Source organism: Homalodisca vitripennis, unplaced genomic scaffold (genome assembly GCF_021130785.1).
Source record: "Homalodisca vitripennis isolate AUS2020 unplaced genomic scaffold, UT_GWSS_2.1 ScUCBcl_3796;HRSCAF=9550, whole genome shotgun sequence".
In the NCBI taxonomy this organism is placed as follows: domain Eukaryota; kingdom Metazoa; phylum Arthropoda; class Insecta; order Hemiptera; family Cicadellidae; genus Homalodisca; species Homalodisca vitripennis.
In genome coordinates, this window is record NW_025779920.1 from 1 (window position 1) to 22204 (window position 22204).

Genomic DNA, 22204 nt, shown 5'->3' on the forward strand with positions numbered 1-22204 from the left:
ACTGAATAGTAATTTCCTAGTTGGCATGGAAGGTCATTTGTGAGCAGAAGGAACAATACTGGGCCAAGAACTGATCCTTGCGGAACTTCTCTTCTTAGAGGAACTCTTTCAGTGGTAGTCTGTATTTTGATCCATTTTGAGTATCTATTATTTCTACAAGCTGTTGTCTGTTTTTTAAGTAGCTACAGAACCATTGTGCTGTTTTCCCCTTAATGCCTAATGCTTGTAGCTTTTGGAGAAGCTGGTTGTGGTTAAGGCAGTCAAATGCCTTAACTGAAGTCAAGAAATAGACTGGTGACTAGGCAGCCTTTTTCTAGTTGGTCGATGATGTGTTTCAGTCAGCTGTATTAGGGCAGTTTGTAGTAGATCTGCCTTTGAGAAAGCTGTGTTGTTGGTTTGTTATCAGTTCATTTTGTTTCAGGTGACAAATGAGTCTTTGAAAAACAATTTTTTCAAAAAATTTTGAAAATGTGGATATTAGGGAAATTGGTCTGTAGCTGTTTGTGTCTGTGTTAGGACATTTCTTGTATTTTGGGTTTACTTTTCCTGTTTTTTAGGCTGTGATGGGAAAATACCTTTTTAAAGAGTCTATAAATTTCTGTATTTTTCGGCTTCTGTACCTTGAAAGTGCAGCTCCTGTTGGAATTTCACAAAACAGGAAAATGCAGCTCCTGTTCTGTGACATTCAACAGCGTTTTTCAGCTGCAGCAGCAAAAAGAATTTTGGAAGTGGTTGGCTATTTCTTGGGCGCCTTCTAATGTTTCCTGTTCTACATGGAGCTTCCATTGGTTTTCGCTCTGGTTTATCCTTCCTTTCATTGTTTATAATATTCCATAATGTCTTTGACTTATTGTCGGAGTCACCAATTAGGTCTGAGGTTTATTTTTTTCCTCTTAACTTATCATCATTTCACTTTATTTATTATTCTCGGCCACCTCTTAATGTATCCGAAATTGGTTGTCATTACAATCAAACACCATTTTGCGCTGCACACTGGCGCGTACAACGGCTTTTTCTATGTGGGGAGGATGATAGTGCAATTCGAGATCTGCACAAAAACTCTGTTCATATGTTGAATTGCTGCTATTGCAACATATCATGTTGCATCTGAACATTGTTTATAGCAACTGAATCAATTTTGTTTTCTTTAATCATGATTTTTTTTCACTGATGGCGAATTGTATTTTTTGTTTTCTTATACATATTTATATGAATAATATATTTTTAAAAGTCTTAAACAACACTTTTAATTTTTTTTTTCTTTCTATAATTAATTCTGAAATTTTATTTCATATAAAACTAAGCAAATTAACATAAGTTTTTTAAACCTAATTGCAACGCTTGGAGGAAATAAATAAACCTTTATCCAGTTCTGTGACGTTTTAAAGGTCTCAGTATATAAAACAGTTTGGTGAAAATAAACGTGAAATGTCTTAAACTCTATTTACAGAGTGTGCTATATTTCTTAAAAAGGGTGTTTAAATCAAGTATTGTGTTATTCTTTCTATTTTGGAAGGTACCAATTCTTTCCAAGTTTATTATTACTGGGGTATTCTATTAGGAAATTTTGTGGTAGCGGCACGTAATTGGACTTTTACAAATTTGAAAAATATCATTAAGAATACAAAAATTCCTAAAACACTAAAGGTCTTTTTACAAGAAACAGTTTTCGTATTTAAAGTTTTTGTCTATATAAAGATTCAAAAATTGCAGCCTAAACACACAGAATAATTCAAATGTTGTCTGAATAATTGTAATAAAAAAAATAATACACAATCATTAATAAAGTACATTCATTGTAAGGGCCTGCATTTATGTGTTTCACAGATATTGTGTCCACTAAGTAGTCCCACGTTAACAGGCTAAACTGAGACAACAGAAAGTAAATATACTTCATTTAGAAACAGGTATGAAAAAGTTTCAGAGATCTACGGCAAGATTGCAGCACATGACAAGTAAAATAACAGAACTGCTGTGTTCGTAGCGCAACTGTTTCAGACAGTCCCTTGTACTCTTGGCGAGGGACATGCTAGCAACTTTTTGGACTTATAAAAATTAAATAATTTTACATTTAAACATACAATACATATTTACATTTTAAAATTGCTCAAAATATCACTTCTATCCCCTTTATTGTGCCATTTTGGTGCATTTTTTCAAATTTGAAAAATAATCTATCTTTATAAAATAATGACTTATTAGTTAAGTGAGATTAGGGGGTATAGAGAAAGAAGAAAATGTTTTAGTTACTTGGTATGGCCACAATATATTACCACACGGGTTCTCTCCAATTGACAAGCACATTGCGTTGCTTAGTAGTTTAGTATTATCTTTTTTATACATTCAATAAAATGAATTGATTGTTGGTAGTCGCTGATAGAGGTGAAGAACACGTCGGAGGTTCTGGAGGTGGTAGGCAAGATGACTCAGCTGGAGTCTCTAGAGCTGGGGGATATGATCAATGTGACAGAGACACATGTGATACAGGGCTTCTCACAGCTCACTAAGCTCAAACGGCTTCGTCTCGAAAAGGTATGAAATATAGCAGTTTTCTAAGCTATTTCAAACCAGCATCGTTACGCAAACGAGAGGTATTAATAGATGTTGGCATTAACCTTTTGACTAGTAATCCTGATTGTTAGGCAAAAGTGTAATTCTATAAGATTTCTCTTAATTAGTGATTAAATATTACAAAATTTCTTGTGAAATTTTTTTTAAGAGTTTGAATAATTTTTCAATAGCCAAAACTTAAGATGAAAAACGTAATTTTTATCAATAAAACTAATTTAAACAATTTATATGTTTGGATTTGTAAGTTGAATGTACTTTGCAGGGACAACAGGACTGCCCCACAAATGCCATCATACATACCATCAGCAAGTTACCATGTCTGAACCATCTGGAGTTGATCAACTTTGATATCAAGGAAGGTTTTGATGCATCCTTGAACAAATGTTCCAACATTAGTAAACTGCTCTTGGTCCCCACCTATACATCACAGGTAACAAATTACTATAACAGCCACATTAACCTTCACTGCAGACAGCAAGTGCTGCACAAGGGCGTCTGCCATAGACAATGTGTAGGCCACGGTGCTCGGCACCTAGCTTGCAAATGCGCATTAATCAATTTCCCCTCCAAGCGGCATAGTACAATCATTTTATGAAATCAAAATCCTTTACAAAACAAAATTTTAAGTATGTGTTAGGGAAACAGGATTTCCCTGGACGTTTGCCATCGTTCAGTGATACAAAACAGAAAGTAACGAAATATTATTGTTTTTTAAAATAGTATTTGACTTTTTGTTTGTTTATTCTATGACTGTAATACATGTAATGTCGTCCGTCTGGTTCCTCTATGGTCAGACTAAACACCGGTCGCTGCTTCTTCGGAGGCCACTATTTTTGGACAACTTTTCCTTATAGGGGACCAAAAACAAATTAGGGTAAAATTACGTACTAGTAACAGATAATGAAGTTTATTTTGGCCCCTGATAAGGAAACCTCATCCAAAATTAGTGGTCATCCAAAAAGTACCAAGACAGTTGTTAGGATGTGTTTACATTGTAAAATAGTGTTATTTATGCCGTATTTCCTATTTCTGTATTTTGTTTGATTTACGTGAAGAACAATGAGTGTTCAAACTGCCAGAAAATAAGGAAAGATGTACTGTTTGCAGCAAAAAAGAGCCTATAAAGTGGTGGCAAGATGAAAAAATCTAAAACAGCTTGCAAGAAGTGTGAAAGAGGGCTGCATGCAATGTGTTATCCATATAATGTATACTGCATTTAATGCAAATTCATTTTTTATTTTGTAAATTATTTGTTTTTTTTTTTTGTCAGTGCACTGAACTAAAAGTAGGCCTATCTGGAAAAACATATGCTTTAGTTCAAAATGAGTCCAATTTTATTCATCAATTGTGGGAAAACACGGTACTTTTATGTAAAATGTGTAAATATATTCCTAACTGAGAGTTTTCTTGAGCCATACTTTTTGTAGTTGTATATAGACATGTTCACTGTTAGAATACGTATGGATTTTTTTATCACTGGTCATGAGTGGTTTTTCGAAAATTTCAAATTTACAATACTTATTATAAGTATTAAAAATTCATACAAATATATTTTTTGCATACGACATATATTCTGGTACCCCCTTTTTATAATAGACAATAAAAAAAAAAAACAGGTAAAGGATATGATTTGTGTTCCTAAAATGTAGCTATTTTCCCAAAATTCTGCTAATCCCATCAAAATAGCCCGTTTTTCCTGGTTTACTTCTTGTAATATAGACTTGTCACCAAAGGGTTTACTACGTAATTATAATTACACACAGTACAATATTAGTATAGTAGGCATTAAATTATACTAGTTTAAAAGTATGAAATACAAATATAAAATAATTAAAATTTAAAAGATATAAAGGCGAAAAAGGCACATTACAGTATTTGACTTTAAATATGATAAATTCCAAATCAGTTTGTTACAAATGAATTATAATTACACTAAGTCAGTTATTATAGGCATAATAAGTAATGTTATATAGTAGAGCATTGATTATCCGAAAGTCGGTCATCCAAAACGTCGGTTAACCAAAAGTTTAATTCCGCTGAAATTGTTCGATTGGTTAGCCCTATCTGGCTTTGGTCGTACATTATGATTATATAGGCTCTTAATGTCACCAGATACTAGATGGCGCTGTGTGATCTTGTGCATGCCTACCACTTTTTCCTTCGCATTGTTGGTATCGGTTATTTTGTTGAAAATCATTGAAAAAGTTCATATTCATTGATAAATATATTGTATCAATAAAAATTGTGTGATATATCGGCAGTATGATTTAAAGGATCTATGTCATCTATATTACCATGTCACTGAACACGCAGCGCCACTCACAGATTAGTTGAAAACATTCATGAGTGGCCAGAGTGTGATGAGGTTGATCCTGGTTATGAACTCTTGATAGATGACGACGTAATAGCGCGGGTACAAGAGTCTAAAGATGACATTGATGAAGATGATGACAATGTCTCGGTTGAACAAAGTCCGACCAATGAAGAAGCCTTCCAGTGCTTTGAGACTGACATTGAATGGTTGGAACAGTAAGATGAAAGTGTAGCTGTACAGCTGCTGTCTTTAAGATGCCTGCGCTACCCTAATTAGCAAACCTCATAACTCCAAAAACCTAAACTTTTCAGGAGCTCTAAAAAAACATGTTTAAAATTAAGTTTATGCTTAACCAAATATTTTGTTTGAACTATTTATGTTCTAATATTACTTCTTAAATTGTAGAAAAATATATAAAGCTATATTGTAACAGAATAATTATTTTATTGGAGTTAAGAGTTTTTCTCAAATTATGTGTTGGAGATACGAGTTTTTCTCTTAAAAATAGTTAAGATCTAATCGATGTGGTAATAAGAAACTGTGTTGCTTTTGTAAATGATATTTTATTTACATATTTTAAAAGTAAGAAATATATTCCTAAAACTCTGACATTTTTATAACTTTAGCTTAACAATAAAACATTGAACTAGCTGTAGAATGTTTTATTTGTTCATAATAAAATAAACATGAAAAGATCTTTTAGTAACTATAAAAGGATACTGTTGGAATACTGTTGCTAAAAAGGGATGGCTCTTATTTTATTTTTTAAAGCTAAATATCTTAATAATAGGCCTACTGCTACAATACAAGTTATAAAAAACCTATCGATCCAGTCTTTACTTAAAGGGTATGTTATCATAAAACTCATGGTAGTCTCTTTCAAGAATTGATTTGAGATCTTGGAGGTGATCATATTTCCTTTGTTTTATCGATATTCTTTCCTTGTGCAGGCTTGGAAAATTTTCAACTGACATAGCTTCAATTTTCTTGTTTTTTTCGCTGGGGCAGAGGTTGCCAATCTTCTGAAAAATTCAATTTGAATTTTATTGTTCCATCAGGGACATACTGTAAGCCACGGATTTCATTAACACATGGGTCACCAACACCTTTGCCCGGTCTGATGCTTTTGAAAAATAAATTATTTTCAAAGTTCTTGAAATATTTATGGTCTAGATACTCAACTTTGTACTCCGATGGATCTTTCCTGGCTTGCCTACAAACATTTATGTAATCTGCTGGTACATTTATTTTCACGTTTTTTAACTTTCGCTCAATAATAGAGTGCATAGAATCTGCCTCCATCTGGGTATGACCCACTTCAAGATATTTTTGTTCCACAATAACATTATTTGTGCACGAAAAGTGCAACAAAGCATTTGATAGATTTGTGCATCTGTTCTGGTAGGAAACACCCATCACTGTACAGAATCAGTTTAGTCTTTCCTTCTGGTAAAGGAAGTTGCGAACACAAAAACTTGTAAACTACTGTAGCAAACTCATTCGAAGTCAGGCCACCCTCAGTTTCGTTCCAAAGGAAACAAAAAGCCTTCATGCGTGCCTAAGTTGTAGATTGCAAAAATTGTGTACGGAAAGTTTCATCTTATAATACAGCGCCGATGCATTAGATCTAGGAGACAACAACAAGGCCTGTAAATCCATAGTGAATGTTATGTAGTTTGTGTTTGCTTTGTCTGCTTCTTTCTCAAGTCTAGCTAAATCTTTTTTCGCAACATGTGCTTCATAGTCTTCCCTACTCAAATTTCCAGATTTAAATGACTCACACTTGTCGCAGGCATCTTTCTTTGGCTGAAACAAAGCTAAGTTATGATCATGAAACAACTGGTGGAACTTACACTGAGACAGAGATGGGACATTTTTCTGAGAACACCAGTCATTTTTATAAAATAAGTAAAGCTGTCTTTCAGATTTCCAGTTCGGTTCTAAATACATTTTACTCGTCCTTTTCCTACAATAATGGGACTCGACTTTAGGTAAACTACGAAAGAACTCCTCCAACCCCTCAATTTGAACAGACTTTCTTAGGTTTTGGCTCTATAAATGTCTCATCTATATTTTGACCAATGTCATCAACAGTTTCTTTATTTAAGTCACGATTATCTTCAGCTTGCCAATGAAAACGCCATCCATTCTCCAATCGACAGTGTATTTTGAAACATTGTTTTGCAAACTCTTACAACATTATTCTCAAAATTTTTCAAGTAATACTTGCAAGAATAAGTCCTCCGGCTTTTTGCATTATCTTTTCGTCCCCTGGCCCTAGCTGTTTCAGATTTTTTCTGTCAAAAAATTTACAAATAATTTTTTTCCCTGCCAATCAAGTTTCCAAAACTGTTCAAAATTTTGCACTCTCTCATTTTCAGTTAATGACGAACACTTCAGCAAACTATTCTCTTTTCTTTTACATTTACACCGTACTTTTATTACCCGGGCATTTTTTTTAATATTATACACATACTTTCCGTCATCATTCTTTTTCTTTCCACAGTATTCTTGCCCACTCTTCCTTGCCTCTTTCCATTCATTACTCTTCCATGTAGTGGTTGTTACTTGATGTCGTTTTTTTCGTTTACGGGTAGTTGTCACATTATTCATGTTGTCAATATGAAGATCAGCGAGCACATTGTCAACAGCTTCAGGTGAATCTTCTTGATCCGAAATGCTCAACTCTTCAGGGAGGTCTTCTTGCTCAGGAACGACATCAGGGTTCATAACTTGGCTTAAGTTACCTTCAGGAACTTCTTCTTGTTCAAGAACGTTGTAAAGGTTTCCATCTAGGATAAAGTTGTTTTCAGTGAGGTTTTCTTGCTCAGGAACGACATCAGGGTTCATAACTTGGCTTAAGTTACCTTCAGGAACTTCTTCTTGTTCAAGAACGTTGTTAAGGTTTCCATCTAGGATTAAGTTGTTTTCAGTGAGGTCTTCTTGCTCAGGACAAAATATATTTTCAGCAAAGGTCACGTCATTTATAGTTAGATATTCATCGTTCTCAAGAAAAATATCAACATTTTCAGTTAACACGTTCGCTACCGAGCGGCGCATATATGCGCCGGCCGGGTTATTACGAGAGACCGACGTCAGAAATACGATCTTTACACACAGACCAAGTTAATATTGGTGTGCCCTTCATCACAGACCGATGGTAAGATTTTGTTTAAATAGGTTATTATACTTTGTAATAACCCTAATTATATATATATTTGATGTATATTTCTGTTTTTGCGGTTTTTAGCATTATTTTATTACGGCGCATATATGAGCCGGTCGGTCTATAGCATCAAAATGGTATCATAGACCGAGTGTCCCAAATATGAGCCACTATTTATTTGTTGAAATACTTTAGATTCAAGGATAATTTTTAACAAAAAAACACACCTATTCCATGAACAAGTTTATTTTACATATTTTATAAGACATATAAATCAAACTTTTACATTACAAAGATTACAAATAAATTCAAACAAAAGTGTACTTGAGATAAATTGGATGTTTGGGCCTACTTCTCATGCCATAGATTGAAACAAGTTGGCATGCAAAAGGCCAAATGGTTTGTCTTTAGAGTCCTTGCAAATAGAGCAGGCATAAAAGGTTTGCTTCCTTGTATTGTGTGCTTCTCGGCAGACATGGCACCTCAGTCGCTTTTCCAGCTTGACAGGAGCATGAGTCGTCTGTGAAGAGCGGATGGGGCGAGGTTTCCGTGGAATGGGTTCTACATGAATGTATTGTTTTATAATAATGTCTCTGAAATTCAGATAGGTTGTCTTCGTTGTCAATTTGGAAAAAATAAATGTGCTGTTCCACAGTGATACATCTAGCAGGTGGAAAAATATTTTTATGTACCACCGAAGAGACTTTCTAGGAGTGGAATAATAAGAGATCATTTGATCACTGCGATCAATCCCACTCATACCCTTGTTGTAGCGAACAACCATGCTGGCTTTTGGATCACTTCTCCCCTTTTTGTTCTTGTTTCCTCCATCTCGGGGCCATTTGAAGTTGAAATAGTCAAAACATTTCTTTTATCTCGCCATTTCATGACGGTAACGTCACCTCTTTGACGGCTCACACACTCCCCCTTTTTCAGTTTTGTTTGCACCACAACTTGCGGATTCCCAACTCTATTTGACTGTAGAGTACCACACATGTTAGTCTGGTTGGTCATGAGGTACTCGGCCAGGTCCACGCTGTTGTAGAAATTGTCGAGAAAGATTATGTGGCCTTTGCCGAGGTAGTTCTGCATTAACTTTCTCACAACTTCAAAGGCGTGGCCCTTTTCTTTGTCAATAAGTGTCCCCTTTCCTAAGTAGATGATGATATTTAAAATGAATCCATCAGATGTTGTCAGTTCGTACAGTTTTATACCGTACTTGTGTGATTTGTTTTTTATATACTGCCGAAACGACAGTCGGCCTCTGAAGAGGACCATAGCCTCATCTAGAGAAAGTGACTTCCCAGGGCTGTAAACCCTAACAGAGTTTGCTAAGATATCATTGAGGACATTCTCAATTTTATGCATCCTATTGTCTGTGGAGTCTATGTTTGGATCATAAAAACACAAACATCTTAAAATACATTCAAAACGATTGCGGGACATGGTCCGGCCAAAGATAGGATGCTCATATAAGCCGTCCTTGGACCAATAGTGTTTTATAGATGGAAGGTTTACATTACCCATCAACATACACAAACCTAAAAAATTTTTTTCAATTCTTCAACAGAAACATTTTCCCAAAAGTTTAGATGAGCATGTTTGGAAAGAGGTGTCCCTCGCATGATTCCAGCTCTGGTGTTTGTCCATGTGACAATTTTTTCTAACAGGGCGGTGTCAAAAATATTGCCAAACACTTCAACTGGATCAGTTGTTTGTATATTCACTTTTTCTTCACCCACAAAATCATGAATTAGTGGGACTTTGTTCGTGTCAGTCCAACAACCATTAATACTGATATGATCATTGTGGACTTCATTGGCAACGAACTATACATTAACATCATCGGTAAAATTATTTTGATTCTGCACATATTCATGTGCCTCTACTTCAGTAACAACTTCATTGCGGTCTACTTCACTACTAGAATCATCACTACTGTTAGAGGTTGGAATGTACTCACTGTTACCATCTGATGAAAATAAAGAACTTATTTCAGTGTCACTGTCACTATCAATTAACTCACGGTCAATCTCACTGTTGGTACACACACGCCTTCGTTTTCTATTTGGCTCCATGTTCATAAAAAATCAGATAGAAGCTTATACAGTACGTAAACTTACTCACAGAACGTAACCTCATTCACTGAACATAACCTCAAAACTTAGTGAACCACGTGCTCTGCTGCAGTGGCGCGGTCGGACGAGCATTTCACAAACTAATACTGTTGAGACCAGTGAAATATATACCGTAAATACAGGTCATTGACTTTGACTTATCCAGAGACCAAACCGTCCCATATTTGCGCCAGACACCCCCAGAGACCGATACGAAAATATTAAACCGTTAAAATAGACCAGTGATTTGTCAGGATATTATTAGTAACAATAGAACACTGTCCCAAATATGCGCCGTCGGTCTGTATCAGCGGGCCCGAGCGGCTCATATGTGGGACGCTGGTCCAGGAGTAAAAACCGTACGGCGCATATATGGGACAGCTGGTCTATATATATGTTTTTTATTTAACATATCGGTAGCGAACGTGTTAAACTTAAGTTCTCTACAGGTATGCCTTCGTCTTGAGGAACAACAATAGAACCAGTTTCAGGTACTCTACAATCAATTTGTTGATAAGGAGTTTTGTCACTATTTACTTTTGCAGAGGAATCAATAGTATTTTCATCGACTTTGGATAGAGAACCGTCGACATTGACGACGAAGGTCTCTGGTTGATTGTCATTAGTGTTACGTAAAGCCAACTCCATAATTTTTTGCACCCTTGACATTCTGAAAAAATAACAACATGTGTTTTACATTGTTGTTAAAAACATGTGTTGTCGTATCTCCAAACAACATTTTTCGCTGTAGCGGCTGTTTTTATTACCGAGTAGCCCATAGGCCTACGCTTTATTAGAACGGTTCGATGTCTAATAAATGCTCTTAAGGAAAAATTTAGTTCTTTTTATAAGTAAGTAAGCATTATTAGGATTACAAGCAAAGATTTTAAAATCATGTTGATAGTTGTAACTTACTTACAGCTATCAAAACTCTTAACTCCAAAATGATCGAGCATAACCTCAAAATCTAAAAGCATGCAAACCTCTTAACTCCATACTTATAATAATAGATAATTTTAGGCTTTTATAAAATAAACGTTACACTTAAACTATTCTAAAAATATACATTAGCACTTACTTTTTAAATTTTTAAAGTCGTTTGTACGGGAAAGAAGGAAATTATCACTAAACAGTTACAATATCAACAACACTTCACAGCATGATGTCTTCATCTGTATAACAACAGTACTGCAGCTTGGAGTTACCAGGTTTGCCAACTACAAAAATGAAGTAATGGAGTTAAGAGGTTTGCTTTATATTAAATATAAAATCAACGGAATATTTTGGAGTTACGAGCTTTGCACAGTTAGAAGGAGGATTTTTTCTTGAAAACGGTGGTACCAATATCTCAATTTGACCAAAAATGGAGTTACGAGGTTTGCTAATTAGGGTAACGATATGAGACTTAAAACGGGTGTCAAAGATTAAGTAAACAAACATGTTCAACTTTTTCTTTTAGGTAAATTTTTTACTGTTTTATCATATGTATCTAATTTTGGATAGATTTTGTACTGTTTCTATTTTATCTTATTTTAAGTAAAGTATGTACTGTTTCTACGATATCTAAGCCACTGAGACAAAACTGAATTTTCTGTATGTGTAATCTCTACTTTATGTGTAACCTTCACATTACATTTTATACTTTCGTGTGATATTAAAAGGTGCTATTGTGTGTTCTAGTCCAAAAACATGTTTTATTCTGTCCCACACATTCCCCTACCCTCAACAAAAACTAGGTTTTTTTACAGTGATGTTTGATTATCCGAAAACCCCTCTGCACCAATTTTTACGGATAATCAACTCTCTACTGTACTAGTAAAACAATTATGAAATACTAATACAAGATAACAAGTTATATCAAGATAGTACTTCTCCATGGTTGCATAGTAAAATAAAAATACTTATCAAATATAACTTTATGAACTATACAGGATGTAACAAAATTCTCCAAAGAACCTTTAGGATATTTGTTTCATGGACCAAAAGGAGCCAAAAACTGTTGCCGGTTCTTGTGGCTCAACTCTCTCTGAATACAGGTGTTTTTCATTTCAGTTCTGATGTTATTACCTGTTAAAAAAAGGTGACTTAAACTTTGAATGGTTTATAATAAAAGTAGATAATAGAAGAATGTAGTCCTATATTGTGGAATTACGAGGGGTATTAGAAAAATAAGGTTCCCATGATTTTTTCAAATAGACAGCTCTATATTTCTACTTAGTGTTATACATCAATTTAAAACTTAAAAGTTAAGCTATTTTTTCCACATAATCACCGTTTCTGTCCAAACACTTTTGTAGACGATGCTCCAACTTTTCTATCCCCATGTTGTAGAATTCTGCCACCAATCCTTTGAGGAATTGAGTAACCTCTTCCTTGACTTCATCATCGGTACTGAAGCGTTGGCCACCCTATTGTTCCTTTAATTTTGGGAATAAGTGATAATCACTTGGGGCTAGGTCTGGGCTGTAGGAGGGATGGGGCACAACAGTCCAGCCAATATTTGTCAACAGTTCTTGAGTTTGAAGTGAGACATGAGGTCGAGCGTTGTCATGGAGAAGCCTCACACCACTGGACAATTTTCCTCTGCGGCGGTTCTGGATCGCGCGTCTCAGTTTTCTTACTGTGTCGCAATATCTGTCAGAGTTTACTGTGGTTCCTGTGAATGGTGATTCTCCGATCTTCAAGCAATATTGTCTCAACTTTTTGAACAACTCCATCTGAAACTGAAGGCCGTTCACTTCGGTTTTCATCGTGAATTTCCATGCGGCCTTCACTGAATTCTCTACACCATTTCCGAACGTGTTGAACAGATATGCAGTTTTCCCCATAAACTTCGATTAACTGACGATGAATTTCAACAGGTGAAATCTGTTTTGCATTTAAAAAACGTATCACAACACGAATTTCGCATCTGGCAGTAACAACGATAGTGAGCTCCATCTTCGAAAGCAGCTAGGCCGGCACTGTTGGACGTAGCGGGGCGAGAGTGGTATGGATATAGAGAGGGATAGCTGATGAGTAAGAAAGTGTTGCCAGATTTGTCCCAACATATCACATTCTGTCTCGGCGGCATAGGGAACCTTATTTTTCTAATACCCCTCGTAAGAAGTTAATATTTAACATTTGTTCGTAGAATGATTTTTTGGATATTTGGTAATAATTTTTTTTTATTCTGGGCTTTTCCCCAAGTTCGTGTAGCAATGCCTCAAGGACATCAGAGAACAGAAGCCCTTAAATTTGATTGGCTTCTGTAAAAGGCTCAGATTCTGAAGATACAAATATAAGTAATGGAGGTCCAAAGATCTTTTTAGAACTACGTGTGGAGACAACTGTCTTTCAGTCAGGGGAAGAAAAAATAGTTCTGAGTGCAGTAGCATCAAGTAAAACTGACTTGATCGAAATCTGGAACTCAAGATAGAATAAACTATAAATTATCTTGCCACTTTTCAGTCTCTTCTGCTTCGCCTTAAACTATGAAACAGCAAAGCATTATAAAAAATATAAATAGTTAAAAAAAATTATTGATGTTTCAGCAAGACCACTGCTGAATGAGGCAGGGAAGGGAAACTTGAATAGCAAAAGAACACTGAAACTTGCATTAACCGTCTAAAAGGGTCCCACGATTTCGCTACTACAGCCAACAGCAGCTTTTATCTGCGTTCTGTCGGTGTTTGAAACCACTGTAAATCATGCTAAGACCGATCGCCACGAGTTGCCGTGGTTGGGCTTGCGCAATTCTAGATCGTGTGAACTGCTCCTACGGGTCGATTAGTAGTAAGAAGTCTGATATGATACATGCAGCAAATTTTATCCCATTTTATGCTCATTATTTAATAAACTATGTTGGACGCTATCGCTCCTTGCTGCTTGTATCGTAGCCATGACCTAAAATCAATTCCTATTTATTAGATGTATCTGTCCATTTCTGCACAAATCGTTGACATCGATAGTAACAAAAGGAAAAGTTTAAAATAATTTCACTGCGTCTGAGAAATGAAACACACCTGTATTCAAGCCGAGTTGAGACACGAGACATAGAAACAGGCGCCATAGTGTTAAGTCCTAGGTCACTGTACGCGCTCGCAGCACATTTTGGTGCTAGATACTGAAATCAGTCAGTCTGAATAAAAAACACCAATGTGTTCTATTTTTATTTGTAATGTTTATAATGCTTCTGTTAAACTATCACCTGTTGTCTCAGTCAAGGGTATCAAACCAAGAAATATCCTTGAATTTCACTGAACTTTTTTTGGAGTTTGTGATTACACAAATCTTGCAATCACTATAATGTTTTCCACATAACTCACATCTGGATTGCATCAAGAATTATATAGTAATACTTTGCAACACAAGCAACTGTACCATTTCATTCTAGACACCTTTTCTCAAGTAATACCTGTGTCTCATTACCATGAATCTTCTGAAGATGTTCGTGCTTCGAAGAATAAATGATTTTGAGCTCTATATCAGAAATTCACACAAGAGCAATTAATATTTCCAATACTATTTTCCAATATTTTTCTTTCTGTTTAATAAGGTGAAAATTGTCATTAATAATGGTTTTATTTTTACTTATTCTGAGCTCTACACCCCTTCCACTCATGAAAGCAAGCTATGTGGTCTATCCAGTTTGTAGTTAAATTATTATTGTAGTCGATTATTATTTTTTATCGAGTTGGCTCCTTTACAGCCAATTTGATATAAAAAGGATAATAGAATAAATCTTTGGTACAATCTGTTGTAAAGTTTAATGTATATTCATGGCTTGTCTTATGGTCTGTACGAATATACTATGCTTATTTGGCAATCTTACACTACTGAAAAACAAGTAGGTATCAGTCTTACTAAGGGTGTTGATAACCCAAGTTTTTTAACTCAGTACTGCGTATTGGTAAATAAAATAAAAATACCACCTTGGTGCTTCTGAAGGCCCTGTTTCTTCCCGTTCCGCTCTGTTTTATTCTACAGTGTTTTTGGCTTAAATACACCTTTAAAACCAATCCTTTTTGCTTTGATATAAATTTTTCATTTTCTTGTACTGATAAGTGGATAATCTTTTTATATCAGCCATTAGTAATTATATTAAATTTCAGACACCATATTGTGTAGAAGAAGCTCATTACACATTTGTATTTTATTAAGAAAAACGTAATAACAAAATGGTAACAATTTACTGGCACAAACTTTCTCCCACCAAACATTAGGAGATATAAATCACCCCTTGGTATGACTGTAGTGTTATTGTACTATGCGAGTTATTATTTAAACATAAATATTACAATTTTTGTATCAATTTTATTTGTGTTTGTGTATGTTGAACAATTTTACTTGTTAGTAATGGAATTCTATTATTTTTTATTTAAAATCAAACAGTGCAAGACTGCTTATATTTAAGATTAAGTGGACTGGAAACTTTAGTTTATAATTAGTATTTTTAAGGATTGATTGTACCAGCCTCACAAATGTGTATCATGGCTAGTTATGTTCCAAGTTTGTATTACTTTATTGTACAGAAATTTGAGATTGAATATGCATTGTTGGATGAAACTTGTAATAAGTCAATTATTTGTTATTCAATTCCAACATTTAAACTCTTTTTTTGCCCATGTAACAATATCCTAAATTTTGTGTAGAGAGTTTTGTTACACCAAGTATAAAACAATGAATGAAGTCACATTTTAGAAGTAAATAACCTAGTACAACAGTCAATAATAGCATATATCAGTTTACAAACAAATTAAGAGCATAGTAACTGCGTGTGTGTCCGGTCTGACTAAACATACTAAAGCGTGAGTTGTTTCTGTCATGGGATGTTGTGATGAGTCATGCTGCACATTTTTTCACACCAAAACACCAAAGAAGTACTCTTACGCATTCTGGAGGGCTTTTGTAGAACTAACATTAATATAATGCATTGTTCTTAGATACCACACAATATTCTACTTGTTGGAACATTTAATGTTAGATTTAATCGGTGAGATATTCTACTTACAGCATTCGAATGGTTAAATATTGGACATCAATATTGATAGGAATAAAATGTTAAATTGTGAAGTGAGGCAATATTCAAAATAGCAAAAGAAAAGGGGTTTTCAAATTCCACTGTAACACGCTATTTAAATTTAAATTTCACATTTATTTATTCATTGTATAAAGTTATACATGGAATAGTGTCATATTGTACATGATTTATTACAAATAAATTTAGACTTAGGTGACTTAGTTAATGAACTAAAATAATTATTAAAAAATTAATACACTCTTAAGTCAATTAATTCTGAAACTCGTCTAACATCTAGCTTGCATTTCTTGTGTCTATGTTTATGCATCCACCCACTTGTTGTGTATATGTGAACGTTCACCACTCAGTGATAATTATTGTTTATTTCATAATTTATTTAACTGTATAAAATATAGCATCAATAAGAATAAATGTATGTTTTTATCTTAAAATGTTTTATCGTGGCTCAGGGTAAATTAGACACACTCTTTTAAGAAGAGGAATATCCTTCTAATTAGGTAAATATAAATCTGCTCTATCTATTCTATGTAAATTCTCATGTAAAAAGATGGCTTTTTGCTGTCATAAATAGTAACTTAGAATATAAGCTAAATAGTCTTGCTTTATGTTACCATAAAATACAAACTGTAAAGAAAATATTATTTACAAAACTTCGGTAATATGGTTATCATACACGTTTTTTAATACGGAAATTATCATAATAACATGTTTTTGTGATCGTAATGTGCATAGTGACAATCAGCTGTTGTCCATGAAAACATGAAGCAGACTTGTTGCAGTGGGCGATCAAAAATATAGAATATATGAAATGGGAGCAAAATATTGTTTTATAAAATATTTTGCTAGGGAGGGTACCACAACCTGCCTGAAAGGGTTTCTCTTGAGTCGTAGTCTAGGGAGACTGCCTTACACATAATTTGTAACAGTGAAATGTTTGCTCCGATTAGGTAGAGACACATGCATAGGGCATATCTAAAGCATAGATATTTTTCTTTGCAAATATAAATTTAGTATAACAAATTTTGTATTATGTATGGTTTTTAATTGAGCCTATACATGAAATTTTGTTCTATTTGGGAATAAAAATCTGTTTTTTAATTATAAAATTGGTTGAAATATCAAAATCAGAAAAGTAAATTTACTTCTTTTTGGTGCTGGTTCTTGGTGATGCAGTTTGAAATTACTCCCAGTATGGTTATCCTTTACAGGATTTTCATTCACGCCAAATTGTGGTAAAGATTTTAATAAATCAACCATTTCATTCCAAAGTTGATCATTTAAACAGTTTAAATCCAAATTATACATTTGGATTTATGATGATCCTTCGTACAGTGTAGTAATGGTGAATTGTTAGAATCACATATACAAATTAATTATACAACCCTGTTACAAGATGCTCTCTTTTAGTATTCCTAAGACTTTATCTTATTATTAACCTGATGTATTTAATATAAATGACATGTATTATATACACACAAGTATAAGAAAAATTGTAATTGATCAATAATGAATGTAAGTTTGCTCTGATTCACACTATATTTAGTGCTTGATATATATATATATATATATATATATATATATATATATATACTATTTCACTTATTTAAATGAAAAACAAAGATATAAAGCTTATATATATATATATATATATATATATATATATACTATTTTCACTTATTTAAATGGAAAACAAAGATATAAAGCTTCTATATTAATTATATTTCGTGGGATTTGATACCCACATCTTCAGGAAGCATAATATAAATATCAAGAGAACAAGAAACACAACAAATAAAAAACAAATAAAACAAAAATACTTACTATATATATATATATATATATATATATATATATATATATATAAAACAAATATATATATATAAAACAAATAAAGATATTTTTATTGGTAAATGCCCAACACGTAATGCATATATATGATTAGGTCTACTTTATGGTGATTGCCAATTTATATTGGATTCAATCCTTAATACCAATTCATGTACTTGATCCTAATGAATTCTGGGGCTGATCATTAATTTGTCCTGCATTCTACGATTATAGGTTTTATACTAAAGGAGTTACCAAAATGGATTCCATAAGTACTGATAGTTTGAATTATGTTATTAAATTTACAGATGTATTTCAACATTTAATTGAAAGCCCAAGAATTCTTCAGGTTGCACAATGTAATTATAAATTTAGGCTTGCAAATTTAAAAAATTTAAAAATGAACTCTTAATACAGTGATTTTTCTTGATAATTTATGTTTTCTCATTTATCTAGTGAATAACAATTTCTTTTTACCATTTCCCTTACACTGTATTGTTTGCGGGGTTAAAATCAATTGTTTGGAAAATTAAATCATTATGCTATTGTAATTATGTAATAATGGCTACCACATGAAAAATATAAATATTTTAAAATATAATAGTGGTTCTGTAGTTTTTATGTTGATGAGAAAGATATTTATATATTGTTTTTTTTGTGTTTCAAGGTAGCAGCCACCTTCAGCCTGGTGCTGGAGGGTGTAAGTAGTCTGAACAAAACACTGAAAGATTTTGTCTTGGTGGTAACACTAGAGCTGCTTAAATTCACAAACTTTGTTATGATCGACGAACGGAACCATCTGGTCCTGAACAACACAGCAGGCAATAGTCTAACTCAAACTCCACAGAAGACTTCAGTAGATTATATCCCGATCCTGAGGCCTACCAAGATGGGATTTGTGCCGGAAATGTTGCTACTGCCACAGCTGTACGATATGCTGACCATCCTGCTACCCAATACCAATATCTTAATTCGGAAAGCTCCTTTCAATGTCACATGGCAACTGACCATTTATGATTCAAATCAGTGACTTTCTTAGACAATCAGTTATCCATTGATTTTTTGCTAGACACTTTTTTTAGTTTCAAAAAACAAGATTAATAGTAGGTAAAAAATTTTGAAAAAAGTTAAATATTTTAAATTTATTTTATTGTTATAAACATTTGACTAAGTTTCTCTTTGCAATAATTTAATAAAAGTTTCCATATTGTTTTTTGCAAAGTTTAATTAGTTTAGTTTTTTTAGATTTCCACTGAAAGTTTCAGAAATTGGCTATCATGATCTCACAGTTCTTAATAAACCAAATATTTTTATTTATTATCTTTTAATGGTTGTTATAACATTTTCATCATCATACAGGTTGATGTTGAAACCGTTACTCTAGTCAGAAAATCCACCAAATAATACACTACTGGACTTTTCAAAATATTTTTAAATTCTTAACTTCAGATGAAAATGAATTAACTATATTAATAGTTCCTCCAGTGGAGGAGGCTGTGTACGACGACCCGTGATAACGGAAACGTCAGATGATGATGATGATGATGATATTAATAGTAAAGTCTTTTCCAGCAATAACATAATTTTCCTTTCTTATTAATAATTCTAAAATAACATTTAGCCTATTTAAAAATTCTAAATCGTGCAATTGTGGTTTCCTATAGACACCTGCCAAAATAATTGTCTTTTTATTCAAACACTTTTTACAAGCGGATTCTTTCGTTCACTTGGTCATTACATTCAGTAGTTCATTTTGTTCGATCAACACGAAGACCGGTATAACATGCTCTAGTGGAAAGGCTCAGTAACTCTGTACCGGTTCAACTGAACGAATCGCAGCAGTGAAGTGACCGACTGAGCCGGGGATCAAAATCAGGTGATCCAATAAAGCAAATGGTTTTACTTTTGGGGCTAGTTGTGTTATTAATGAATGCCGATTAGTGGTCGTAGTAAAAAACATTTAGTTTACTGATTTTTATATTTTTCAATATTATATTTCTTAGAAAGATTATACTTACTTAGCTGATACTGTCAAAATTCTACTGTATTTTTTCAACAAAAATTGTCTAAAACACATACAAAATTAGTTGCGTGTTAAAACATGTTTTATAGGTGACCTACCTATAAAAATAAAATAACGAACTTTCAATCCTTTGGCGGTGAACTTCAGATATACCGGAAGTTATGCAATAACCTATTTAATTTATTTTGTAACATATATTAATGAAATGTCCACAAAAACTGTAAGTACACAACCAAATCAAAGAAATGTTGCATTTTAAATAATATATGATTTGAAGTTTGTATTTCTTAATGTTTCATTTTACACACTAGAATATGTTGTATGTACCTATATCAATTCTACAAATAAAATATTAATAAATTGTTACAAAATATTATAAAGTACATGTTAGGCTAATATTAAAATAAACACAAGAACTTCATGTAAACACTAAAATGCCTTTACCACCAAATGTAGTCATAATTATGGATAGTTAAATAATTTAAGACCACAGTAAAGAATTGAATTTTTATAAATGTGTATGTTAAATTTCCTCCATTTTAACTCATTTTAGTTTCTGCTGCTGGAGCTATGTTCTGGAATTTTAATCAAATTGTTATTTAAAACAAAATCAATGCAATGATTAATTAATAAAGAGAGATGTGTTAAGTTGCTATCTGGCGGAAAATATTCTCCGAGACATCCAGTGACCAGCATGGACTATGTTGAACAAAATTTTTAATAAATTCTGAAGAAAACAAATATCTAGATAGCTATATCATATACTTGATATCGGCTACATCAAAAGCCTAAAAGAGAGGAAAGATGCGCTCATTCATCTTAATGGAAATGCTTTTTGAACAAATAAAGGAACAGTGGAAACTGTAGAGAGCTTTTTTTGATGGAACCCAGATTGCAATGAACATATTTTTATTATATAAGCAGTTTCAAACAAGTAGTACACTACAATGAGGAACTTTATGAATGTACTGCAACACAGAAATAATCAATCGATTTCACATTATACATAAATGTACCATTTTCTCAAATATGTTTCAAAAATTTCAGTAATCAATATCAGCCTCAAGTTATAAAATTTCAATTTCTTACAATTAAAACAGCTTTACTAATCTTCAAATCAGTTGGGAAACACCCTGAGTGAGGATTTGAACTAAACAGTAAATTAAGGGTATCCCTCAAAAGAATTGTTTGTCCAGTGAGGTAGACAAAAGACATTAGTTGTAACACTTTTTTAAGAGAACTGAATGCACCTAGTGATGAAAATAACTGTGTTTTGTGGAACTAAAATTGAAGTGAGATTGGCATGTTTACTGGAATAAAGGATTTATATCTGAACTAGTAGTTATCCGCAGCTTCTGCGCTCAATTTTTTGTTAAAAAACAGGACATTATATTCACTTATTCTTTTTCTACGATATTCTAAACACTCCTAAGATAATTGAAAGTCACTCAAAGCTATTCCAATCTGTTGATTCACTGAACTATTTTAGGCAAGTGTGGAGGAATCCTTAAGTCAAAGACAATAGCAATTAATGATATAATGCATGGTAAGATTCTGTGCAGTTTAGGAATGGAAGTAAGCTTTACTTTGTTATGTATTATGTTAGTGCCCTTGGTTAACAGCTTAAACTGATAAGCACAATTGCTAATGGCTCTTATTTTTTACTCTGCGTGTAGGTGAGTACTTCTGATTTGAAAGAATTATATTTTCTACGCCATGGTTGAGTTTGCCTTGCAGCCAAAATCAAAAAAATATATCAAAAAGTGTATACTTATACCCATTATAATATGCATCCGGTCTAAGATGTTTGTTGGCAAGAAAATATACATATAGCCTATAAAGGTTTGAGAAGCGTACTTCTTACTAAAAATATATCTAAGTTAGGTTTTATAAAAGTCTATTATATCTGTAGCAAAATATAGATTGTAACATTATCTTTAATTCCTGCTTTACGCTAGGCCTACTAATTAGCTGCATACTTAATATTTACTAAAAACTTCAGTTAAAAGTATATTTTACGAAAACTTCCAATTTTATATCTGGATAAACTGTATGCTTCAAAGTGATTACAGAAAATATTGAAGTAAGAAGTGATGTTATTTTTATATGTTTATGGTCTCAAGGCTATAAATATCAATACATTTAAAATGCTACTTAAATTAAT

General features: G+C 33.2%; 1 protein-coding gene across 1 annotated transcript; it reads left to right on the forward strand.

The window, feature by feature from the left end:
• Positions 1 to 2370: 2370 nt before the first annotated feature.
• LOC124372678 lies at positions 2371 to 20555 on the forward strand (the record flags this gene model as incomplete). The annotated part of the gene is made up of 3 exons (XM_046831088.1): positions 2371 to 2532; positions 2834 to 3001; positions 18685 to 20555. Coding segments are annotated over 3 exons (693 nt in total), but the record flags the coding sequence as incomplete, so codon positions are not given.
• Positions 20556 to 22204: the final 1649 nt, after the last annotated feature.